Source organism: Corylus avellana, chromosome ca7 (assembly GCF_901000735.1).
Source record: "Corylus avellana chromosome ca7, CavTom2PMs-1.0".
Lineage (NCBI taxonomy): Eukaryota > Viridiplantae > Streptophyta > Magnoliopsida > Fagales > Betulaceae > Corylus > Corylus avellana.
In genome coordinates, this window is record NC_081547.1 from 21,853,853 (window position 1) to 21,865,547 (window position 11,695).

At 32.0% G+C, this 11,695-nt stretch overlaps 1 protein-coding gene across 2 annotated transcripts; it reads right to left on the reverse strand.

Annotated features, from left to right (window-relative positions):
- Positions 1–6: 6 nt before the first annotated feature.
- LOC132186087 (glycerol kinase) lies at positions 7–3,614 on the reverse strand. Of its 2 annotated transcripts, none has more exons than XM_059599883.1 (4): positions 3,246–3,614; positions 2,947–3,168; positions 1,336–2,302; positions 7–298 (listed from the first exon to the last, which is right to left on the reverse strand). In XM_059599883.1, exons 1-4 carry the CDS (start codon positions 3,380–3,382, stop codon positions 53–55), a joined length of 1,572 nt encoding a protein of 523 aa, XP_059455866.1. In that variant the 5' UTR covers positions 3,383–3,614; the 3' UTR covers positions 7–52. The 2 variants fall into 2 exon arrangements, with proteins under 2 accessions (XP_059455866.1, XP_059455867.1); XM_059599884.1 differs by having other exon boundaries at positions 3,278–3,368.
- Between the last annotated feature and the right edge of the window lie 8,081 nt (positions 3,615–11,695).

An 11,695-nucleotide genomic window follows, 5' to 3' on the forward strand; every position in this document is an offset into this window, starting at 1 on the left:
GGACATGGCAAAATAAAACAGGGGATAATGGAAAAGGATTGACACGAGTATATCAAAGAGAAAGATCAGCCAAGTCAAAAGTTCTGGAAACAGCTTTGCACCAAGACTCCACCTTCTTCTTCCTTAACTCTTCATTTAATGTTGAACGGAAAATGGTTGCAGTTTTCAACTTTTCTTCAGAAGCAAATATCTCATCTTCTGTCCAAAAACCAACTGCTAATCCAGCAGCATAGGCTGCTCCAAGAGCGGTTGTTTCTATGTCAGCTGGTCTCTCGACCGGGCTTCCCAACAAGTCTGCCTACAAAACATTAATAAACAAAATTTACAATTATTGGACCACAAAAAGAAGCCCTCAATTCAGTTTGAAGAAAAATTAGATTACACGGGCTAATAATGTAAGATCACTAACCATATCTAAGAAATCAATATTTATTCAAATGAACATTGCAATATGAAAATATCAAAACTGAATGCCTAGGTGAACCTTTGACAAGAAAATGATAATTTCTTAAAAATTGGTTGAGGAAAAAAAAAACCGAAAGACCACTCCTTTCACATATTATCAAATATGTGAACGTAAAGAAGTAGCTAAAAACTTGAAGGAAATGATTAAGCAAACATATATAACATAGAATAGTTGCCCATGATTATTTACCAAAATTTATGAAAAAAAGAAGCCAATCAACTCTAATTCAAAATGTAATCCTTCTCCAATATAAAAATAGGATGAATAGTGAGGCCATGGGTTCACGGGTGGAACTAGGTAGGCACTATTGCCCTTTCAAAATTTTAAAATTTAGAAAAGTTACCTATTTTTATTAGATGCCCTCCAAAATTATTATTTTTTATTCCACTAAAATGTCTTTTCTCTTCTTCTCCCACCTAAAATTCTAATTCCACCCCTATGTAGGTTCAAGACTTTGAGGAACCAAAACCCTTTTACACATAAAGATTGAAAAAATAAATTTCTCTCTAAAAACCAAAGCCTTTTGAAGTCACTTCATTCGCTTATTCATTTGGAATCCATAAGCAGTAGGAAAATTAGATTCAGTCGACAACTCAAAGCAACTCAAACTAGCATCATGTTGCAAGCAGAAAGGTTGTAAATGATTTCCACAATTTGAGAAAAGCATGCAGCATAAATGGTCCAAATTCAAATGTGATGGTGAGACATCATTTGGTAACTAACATTTTGGTAAAAAATTTAATACACCTAGCATTTTTCTTTATAAAAAGGGCGTTGATAGAAAAATAGGGAAAAAGGATGTATTGGTAATGTTGAACTATAAACTAAAATGAAAAAAATATGACAAAAGAAACACAGAAAGCTCAAACCTGAATCTGCATCAAAAGACTGTTAACAGTAGCACCACCATCTACCCTAAGCAAGAATTCCCCCTTCTCATTCTTAACCTCACCCCCCTCCCCTGCATCTTTGTGCATGGAATCCAACACATCTTTGACTTGGAAACACATGCTCTCAAGCACAGCTCGAGCAATGTGAGCCTTGCTTGTAAACCTTGTGATCCCAATACAAACTCCACGAGCATCATCACGCCACCAAGGAGCAAACAATCCATTAAAAGCAGGCACAAAGTAAACCCCACCGCAGGATTCAACCTTTAATGCCAATTCCTCAATCTCACTTGCACTACTAATTATCCCAAGACTGTCTCTGAGCCATTGAACTGCAGCTCCAGCAATAGCAATCGATCCCTCTAGAGCATAATTTGTTGGTGCTTTGGGGCCAAGCTTGAATGCTAAAGTGGATAGGAGCCCATGCTTTGACTGGATTATCTCTTCACCTGTGTTGAGAAGTATGAAAGCACCAGTTCCATAAGTGCTTTTAGCTTCACCTTTCCGGCAAGATTGCCCCAACATTGCTGCATGTTGGTCACCTAAACATCCTGAAATTGGGACACCAGACACTGCCCAACCTTTGGAAAATTTTCCAATAAGCTCAGAATTACTGACAATTTTGGGCAGAATTTCAGCTGGAATCCCTAAGGTTTTTAAAGTGGGTTTATCCCAATCAAGTGTTTTGAGATTCATGAGCATTGTTCTTGATGCATTTGAAACATCAGTAGCATGAATTCCTCCATTTATCCCACCTGTTAAGTTCCAGATTAACCAAGTGTCTATCGTGCCAAAAAGAGCATCCCCTGCTTTCACAGCCTCCTTAACAGCATCCACATTTTCCATCAACCAGAGCAGCTTCAGTGCACTGAAATAGGTGCTTATGGGCAGACCACATACCTCCACAAAATGAGTCCTTCCCCCAGGCAATTCCTTCTCCAATTTTCTGTAAAATTAAAACCAGAAAAACCCAAATAAAGTATTCAAATTCATCCAGAAAAAGACGAACAGGTACTCCCAGATTACGGGAACTATAAAATGAACAGAATGTGAAATACGAAACATATGTAAAGAACAACATCGGAACAAATCTCATAGTCTGAAATTATATATATATAAATAAAAAAATTATAGCTGAAACCGAATTCTAAATAGACATTAGACATGAAAATAAATTAAGCCCAACTCATACTCAAGAGATGTCAAGAAATGTGTATCAAACAAAGTTCATAAATAATCAAACCCAACTCATGAAAATATTAAAACCTAATGCATAATCATAAATTAGATGAGATGGGTATCAATTAAAATCATAAACAAATAACACCCTCGCACCCAATTCATAATCATATTATCCAAATAATGGAATGGGTATTCATCAAAATCCGAAAAAAAGAACAACTCATTCCAAGAAATGGCATTGGTCAGAATCAAAAAGCAACAAGTACACAATACAGAACCAGAGTAATCAAGAAAACGATATTGATTAGCATTTAGCATCCAAGAATTACAAAATCCAAGATCTCAAATTTCCGAGACTAAAACTAATTCCAAACAACAAAACCAAACCAGAAATGGACAAAGGAATACCTGCAAATAGAACTGGTACGAACGTCCATCCAAACAATGGCGTTGTAAAGAGGAAGACCGGTGGATTTGCTCCAGAGCAGAGTTGTCTCTCTCTGATTGGTCAACCCAATAGCCTTCAACCCGCTGTCCACGTTGTGGCCATCCGCTGTGGCCTTGTCCATTGCCTTGGCAGTGCACACCCTCACACTCTCCAAAATCTCCATTGGATCATGCTCCACCCATCTGCAAAATACCCAGAAAGAGAAAAACTTTAGAGAGACAGAGAGAGAGAAGGGTGTCGATAATATTTGATAATTTACCCGGCTTCTGGGTAGAACTGAGTGAACTCGACCTGGTGAGATCCTACCGGACGAGCTGAGCGGTCGTAGATAATGAATCTGGTGCTGCTGGTTCCTTGGTCGATTGAGCCAACATACGCAGCCTCCTTGTTTGACATTTTTCTTCTCCTCCTCTCCTCCTCCTTGTTTTTTTTTTTTTTTTTTTTTGTATAATTTTCTTTTGGGTTATGCAGAAAGCGAATAGAGAAAAACAGAGAAAACAGAGTGTGAAAATTTATAGAGAGAGGGAGAAAGCGAGGAGTTCATGTAGTAGTCAGCGAGTGGAGCGAACAAGACGACGCTTTAGCAGGAAATTTTTGTTGGAAATGGGGGCAGGGTTTATCCAAGCATTATAAATTATAATATTGATATGGTTAATAATTAGGCTAAGAAATTCCATAAATTAATAATTCATGTGGATAATGATCGCCTTTCAATATTGACTAATTTTGTATATGTAATTTCAAAATAAATAAATAAATATATGTAAATAAAATCAGGTTTTTTCCGCCATCAGATTTGGGCGGAAATTACGAAGTCCTCGTCAAGATCTATCTGTATGACCTCACCTCTCCGGACTTCTTGGTTTGCTCAACGACCTTTGATTCGCATTTCATCGCCACGTGGTATCTCCTCAGCACGCCCAATATATTGCCACGTGGCTGAATCTTGCTCGTTCAGACACGTTGACTTGTGCTTATGTTAACGCACGCTACGCTCGCGCATTTACAATTCAAAGTTGGATGCAAATGTGGAAAGTGGATAGAGCCGAGTAATATTAGAAGTTTTTTTTTTTTTTTTTCTTTTAAATATGTGATTTTTAAAATTATTATTTAATTAAAATTTAGCAATAACCAATCATAAATTTAATAATAGTAATTTTAAACATTATATTACTATTATTAGTTGACTTACCTGTTAAAATTCTTAGTTGACTTTAATTTTGCCAATTTTCTTTTTTTTTTTTACTATTCAAAGTTGGCTGCTTGCTGGGAAGCGGACAGACTCGAGTAATATTAGAAGTTTTTTTGTCTTTTTTTGTCATTTTAAAAATAATATAATTTTTAAAATTATTATTTAATTAAATTTTATAAGTTTAATTATAATTTTAAAAATTATATTATTTTTAAAGTTACACGTATAAGTTCTAACACTACTACTCTATAACTTACCCCTTACAATTTATAGCTGACTTAAATTTTGCTGAATTTTTTTTTTTTTTTTTGGTAAATAATATTATCCATTAAAATCACCACAATAAAATTAAGTGCCCTGTAATCCTTTCACATCTCTTGAAGCTAACTACAATCATAAACTATACAAAATGGTTTTCGAAAGTATATACCAATCTATATAAACATTGATATTTTGCATCATTCTCGTTTGTTTTTTGTGGCATTTTTCAACAGAAGTGGATTTTTCTTTGGCTTTTCTCTCCATGTTATGTTCTTAACATTCTTGGCTCCACTCAGAAGTCAGAAGCCACTTCCATTGTTGAATATCTTAGAATCTTTTTTCTTTTTGAATAATTTATGGGGAAAAAAAAAAGTATTTTCTGATTATAAAAGCTTATTGATGCATGATTTAGTGGACTGATTCTGGCCGTACCAAAGGAATCAGTTTTAATTGCTAGGAACAACTTATGCAGGCATTTAAAATGGTAGTTTAGTTAAGTGTACAAGTTGGTTGGCCAACAACCAAGAGAAAACAGTCGAGCATTAAATATGGAGAAGCTCCCTAAGAAGTATAGCCACAGTTGAAATAGGAAGATAAGGCTAGTTATCTGTTGTACCAATATTGGACCGGTTGCAATTTAGGGTTGGCAATTTTTTACATTATTCGTGAATTCGATACAAATTCAATACAAAATTAGTAGGTTAGGATTGAAGTGTCTGATCCGTTTAATTAAATAAGTCAAGTTAAGATTAACCTATATATATAGTCTTATACGTACACATGCTTAAAAACACGACCAAAACTCGACAAGCGACATTTAGAGCTAACAATATGAACCCATCATAAAATTAGTAAGTTAGAATTAAGTATTTTGACCTATTTAATTAAATGGATTGTATTAAAATTAATTTATATAATCTTATACGCATGTCTTGTCTTGATACGATATGAATTCAACATGCAAACATGAATTCCACCCTTAGTTGGTTCAATTCTTTAGCCGATGCCAAGTTGCCAACAATTTCTTTCTACATGCATGTGTCTTTCATCTACATCTAATCTCATCTTCCTTGCACACTACACTTCCTTTTCTTTCTTTTTTTTCTCTAACTCCAATTTGGATAGAGAATTCAACCTTTTATTGTTTGAATTATTAGTAATTTAGATTGCATATATAAAAAAATCTCATATAAAATACTTATGCTTAAATAGGTGGCTGAACAATCCAAAATTTATTTAAGGAGGTCGATTATATAAAACCTTGCACACTTTTTTTTTTTGATATGTCCATATAAGAGAGGGAAGGAGATTCAAACTAATAATCTCCGCTTCATAAGACCTGATCTCCAGCCGATTGAGCTATCCTTTAAGACAAACGACTAATAATTTAAATAACAAGTTTGTAGGAATTATAATTGACCAGACTTTTTCCCCATTTCATTTTGCACTAAATAGATACCGGATATTGGAGAGGATCCTGTCCTTGGGGCTTCTGAAAATTGAAGGCGGTGTGGTAAGTGACTGACGCACTGAGTGTAACTCTCGTGCATCAAAGATTCGATTTCAGTATGTAAGATTTTGGGTGAGTGAAATAATGGCAAGAAGTTCTTTTTTTCCGAAACAACCCTTCGTTTTTTCAAAATTTGAACGGTCAAAATAAACGGGAATTGCCAAATTGGACGATGCTCATGTCGGCCAGTTGCTCAAAAGCTCACGGGCTCACGGCTTGCTTGATCGAGAGATTCTTGTGATTCCTGTGAACCAGAGAAATCTAGCTTTAATACTAGAGACAAAAAACCCAAAGGGGGGCGGGCTCTTTTGCTTTTTTGCTTAGTTAATTGCAGTGATATGTTCAATTTACTTTGATTTTTTTTTTTATATATATATAATTAAGATTGATTTAAAGAAGAATTGAGCATCATATGTTATGTTTTGTTATGTAATGATGTGAAAACGTAAAATAATATTTCTCAAATAAAAAATAGTTGATAGTATTCTTCAAGTAATTTGATAGTCTTTTTTGAATAATGTTATGTATTATCTTTTTATTTTTTTCAAAGTTAACGTGGCCATAGTGATTTTAAGGGAATGAGTTCCTCTCTATTTCCTTTGAAATGGGTTCCTCTTGAGATTTTAAGGGTTATGTTAGTTTTGAAATTTAATAGTCATTTTAAAAGTTACATTAGCTTTAAAGAGATTAAAGAATAATAAAAGAATGTTATATGCCATTATTAATTCTTATTCTTATAAGGAAATAGGATTCTCTCCAATCTATAATGGACTAGAGAATATTCAGTTCATGGCTGTAATTTCTTCTTAAAAATTCTACAGCCACAAATAGGACACATGTCCTACTACAAAAAAAATAATAAAATAAAATAAATAAATAAGGGGTGACTGGCCACCCCATCTTGGCCATAGGGGGTGACCGGACCACCCCATTTTAGTTGGAAGTAGCTTGAGAGCCACCCCAATGGCCAAACTAAAAAAAAAAAAAAAAATCGTTTGGCCCCACCCCAGAGCCCTTGGGGCCACCCTCAATATGGTGGCCAGCCACACCTTAATTTTTTATAATTTTGTTTTATAATATTTATTATTATTTTTTATTAATGAGACAAATGTCATATTTATGGTCTTAGAATCTCTTAAAAACATCTTTACAATTAACTGAATATTTTTTAGTCCAAAATGAGCTGAAGAGAATCATGTTCCCTCATACAAAGCTTCACACTAGGGGTGTCAATGCGGGCAGTTAAAAACCGTCCGCTAACCGTTAACCGCTATAACCGCTAACCGTCTAACCGTTTAACCGCTAACCGCCTAACCACTATAACCGTCTAGCGGTTAGCAGTTAGCGGTTATTGGGTCTACTAACCGTAACCGCTAACCGCCAACCGCCTTTTTATATAATATATTTTTATAATTATAATTATAAAAATATTTATACATATAATATAAACATTTGGTCATTAAATCACAATTTTTTTAAAAAATAATTAAATCACAATTTGAGTATTAATATATTATCACAATAATTTATATGATTATATCACATGATCAATTGATCATTAGATCATTTGATTATATAATAATAAATTATACATATATAATATGACATAACTCATAAGTATACCAATTCATACTAATACAATAATTAAATATCTAGAGACTTATTTTCAATGTTTGTTATAAACTTATAAGTCTATATATGTTATAAGTCTATATAAGTCTACATATGCATATGAATAATATAAATGTATAATATCAATACTTAATCATATGATTCAATGGCAATTCAAATACTTTATTCAAGACTTCAAGTGAATTATATTATTGATGTAAAATGATGATATGATTCGTATAATATCAAATTAAGTAATTGACATTGGATTAAATAATGACCAAGGTGTTACTTATAAACAAAATTTAAGTATTAATGTATTATCATTATAATTTTAGAAATTTATATATTATCACTATAATTGATATGATTATATTACATGATGACTTGATCATTAAATCATATGATTATATAATAATAAATAATTCATATATAATATGACATAACTCATAAGTCATAAGTCTACAAGTTAATCATATAATTCAAATACAATGATAATCACAATTGATTCAATTGAATTAAACAATATATTACTTATAACTACAATTTAATTAAAGCATTATTAGATACTTTAGGAATTTAGGATTTAGGAGTTTGAACATTACCATTTACCATTAGATATTAAGTTCAATTCAAAGAAAAAAGATTATAAGTAAATATGATAATAATTTAAATAATTAATCATATGCTATAATTTAATGAGATTATATGATTATATAATATCAAATTATGTGTACATGCTTGTGCCTTAATATTATTATGTTTAAGTTTATAACTTTTCTTCTTTTGATGTCTAAAGGATTTGCTAGAGGACCAAATGAGAAGATTGATGAAGTTTTAATGTTTTATTTATATCATTTAATGTTTTATTTGAACTTATTTTATATGCTTTATGTTGAACTTTTTTTATATGCTTTTTTTATATGTTGTGACAGTTGTTTGAATTCTGAATTTTTTTTTTTTTTTTTATATGTTGTGTTGATTTTTTTTGTTTTTTTAATTTAAAAAAGTTAACCGGTTATGATTTAATATTTAATGAAATTTTTTTAAAGTACAAGAAAATGTAAATTTTGGGTCAAATATTTTTTATTTTTTAATATAGACTCTTTTTATAGCAATTGGGCTCAAGAAGACACTAAAAATACCAACAAAAAAAAAAAGGTAAAAAAAAACCCAAAAAGGCCTAAAAAAAGCCAAATTTTGAAAAAGAGGTTAGCGGGCGGTTATTTATTTCATTAACCGCTAACCGCTAACCGTTAGGCGGTTAGCGGTTGCGGTTAGTGAAATTTACTTAGCGATTATTGCCAATAACCGCTAACCGTAACCGCCTTGACACCCCTACTTCACACCTCAAAATTCAATCCCTAACATTAATGGCCAATTGGAATCCTCAATTAAAATGTTAATTAAGCTATTAATTTGTAGTTTAAATTTAGGGGAAACTTCACTTACCCTCCCTATACTTTCGCGTTTTTTGCAGACACCCCCCTATTGTTCAAAACTTTTCACTTTGGTGTATCAAACTTTTGTTTCCTTTCAAATACCCTCCTACCATTAACTTTTGACCTTTCTATCCCTAAATTTTTTTTAAAAAAAAAATTATTTTTAATAAAAAATAAGGGCACGATTGTAATTTTTCACCATTTCTGTTAGGATTTAACAGAAAATCCTAACGGAATTGGCAAAGTGAAAGGAAACGAAAGTTGGATACATTAAAGTGAGAGGTTTTGAACAATGAGGAGATGTCTGCAAAAAGCGCGAAAGTATAAAGGGGTAAGTGAAGTTCCCCCTTAAATTTAACTTGAGCCTTAATTGTAGCGTCGATGAAACCTAAGCAATACTAATCTCCTGACACCTGTCACACCATCCCTCCACCCTTATGGCCATACATTCTACACTACTGGCTAGCAGGCGGGATATTTGCCGACTTCCTACACTTTTTTCTTGCAGGAATGAATGGCACAAAACCCAAAACTATCAATTTGCTTTTTCATGGGTGAAATGCTAACTTTTTTACCAATAGAAAATAAGTAGAAGAAAATAATAGCTAAGGAGATTCCAGAGGACCAAGCTATTCTTTTACCCATTTTCTATTTATTGTTCTTATTTTCAGTACTTTTTTTTTTTTTTTTAAATTGTTGCTTACCATATCGGCTCCATGGGGCTTGTGTTTTGTGGGTCTTATGAAGAAAGTGGGTGTAAAGACCAAATGATTGAAAATGGGAATAGGCCCAATACTCAGCATACTGAGCCCAATACTGATCTCTTGAGTGAAAGGAGTCTTGATGTTTTTAAAATTGCACCTCTCTCATCACAAGATTCTCTTTCAGTGTTCTTCAACTTGTTCAGATAAAAACATGGAGAATATAATATAATTCGTATAGTCTCTTTGCCAATGCCACTCAAGTTTACTGCTACAAACACATTCATATACTTCCAAGTTATTATTGCTAATAATTTATATGCCATTTGACACTAATTTAGCCTGCCTGAATCACCCTTCCTCAGTATGCGCATGCAATTATGCAAAGGTACTCTAATTATCTAACCCTAACCATAAGATTGAGATCTATTTAAATCATAATTAATTATGGGTTTTAATCAAAAAGCATCTGCAAGTACACATGCCTGAATCTGTGAGAGTAATTGTATATCTTTTTATTTTGTTTTTTATGCCATGACAAAGTGGAAAAAAAGAGAGGCCAGGGAGATGATAAGGATAGAAAGCTAGGGTTACTACTCATTGGATATTATTATCTCAGAATTGGACAAAAGCCCAGTCTGATATCACTGAATTAAGCAAAGGTGATATGAAACATGTGGTATTAATGTAATATAGTTGGATCTAATTCTATGTCCATTAATTAATTAGTATCTCAACATCTTATGTTAAAAGGCCTCACTAAAAGATGTCTATTGCCCCAACATGAATTTACATTTTGATCCTCATAATTTCAAAGTAAACTAGTTTTATTCTTCAATTATATGAAACTAAACTCTATTCATAAAAAAATAAATCTCAAATTCCCTAAAGTTTTTGTTCTAAAAAATCCCTTAGATTATATTCACATAATTATAACATAATTATAACCTTAAAACTTTTTATTTATTAAGGGTAGCTCAATTGGTTAAGACTACAGCTCATGAAATGGAGGTTATTAGTTCAAATATCTATCTCCCTTTTTTCTCCTCTTGTACCGACATGTCAAAAAAAAAAAATTGTCTAATAAAGTTAACGTGACACTCATAACTAACTTTTGAATTAATTATTGTTAAATAAAAAAAACAATAATTAATTTGGAGTATCATCTTAATATTGTTGGATAACATTACTCTTCTCATTAGGCTATCTAAAGGTTATTTTGGCTAATCATTGAGTAAAAATGGACCAAAATAATAGTCTCATCTAATTAGCCTAAAAAGGTGGCTAGCTGCTACCAGTGTTCAACAACTTTGTTGAAAGTTGTAGCTCAACAGTGCTTAAAAAAAAAAAAATCCTAATAAAAAATTAAATGATTCTTTATTATTTTTGTGAATAGTGAAAGTGGATAGAGAGATAATATTTTAAATAAACTAGTAAAAGTTGATAATTAAAATAGAGAGTAAGATAAATGTGTTTTAGAAAAAATAGTAGTTAAAATAGAAAAAATGTGATTATTTAGCTAAAACTTGTTGAACTGGATGTGAATGTTCTCTTACACCCGGCTTTGATTTTGGCTAGCCAAATCGCAAATTTAAGTGAAAAATTACTCACATCTAACTAGCTACTTTAGAAAAAAAAAATGGTGAGAAAATAGATAACTAAAATAAAAATATGATATACATTCTTTTATAAAAATTGGTAATTAAAATAGAAAAAATAAAAATTAATATTTGAAAATAAAAATAAAAATTACAGAACCGGATGTAAATGCTGACTTGTGCTTCAAATGAGCCGACAGTTTTGGTTGGGTGGAACATAAATAATAATGGGACAAGTTAAAATATAGTTTTTCATGATAAGCAGATGTCCATCATCACATGGTTGCTTTGATATGATACCAATAAAATAAAATAAATTGCTCATTATTAATGGAGCTAACAATGTGAACCATCATGGTCTAAATGACAAAAAAAATAATGGCAGCAACTTCTT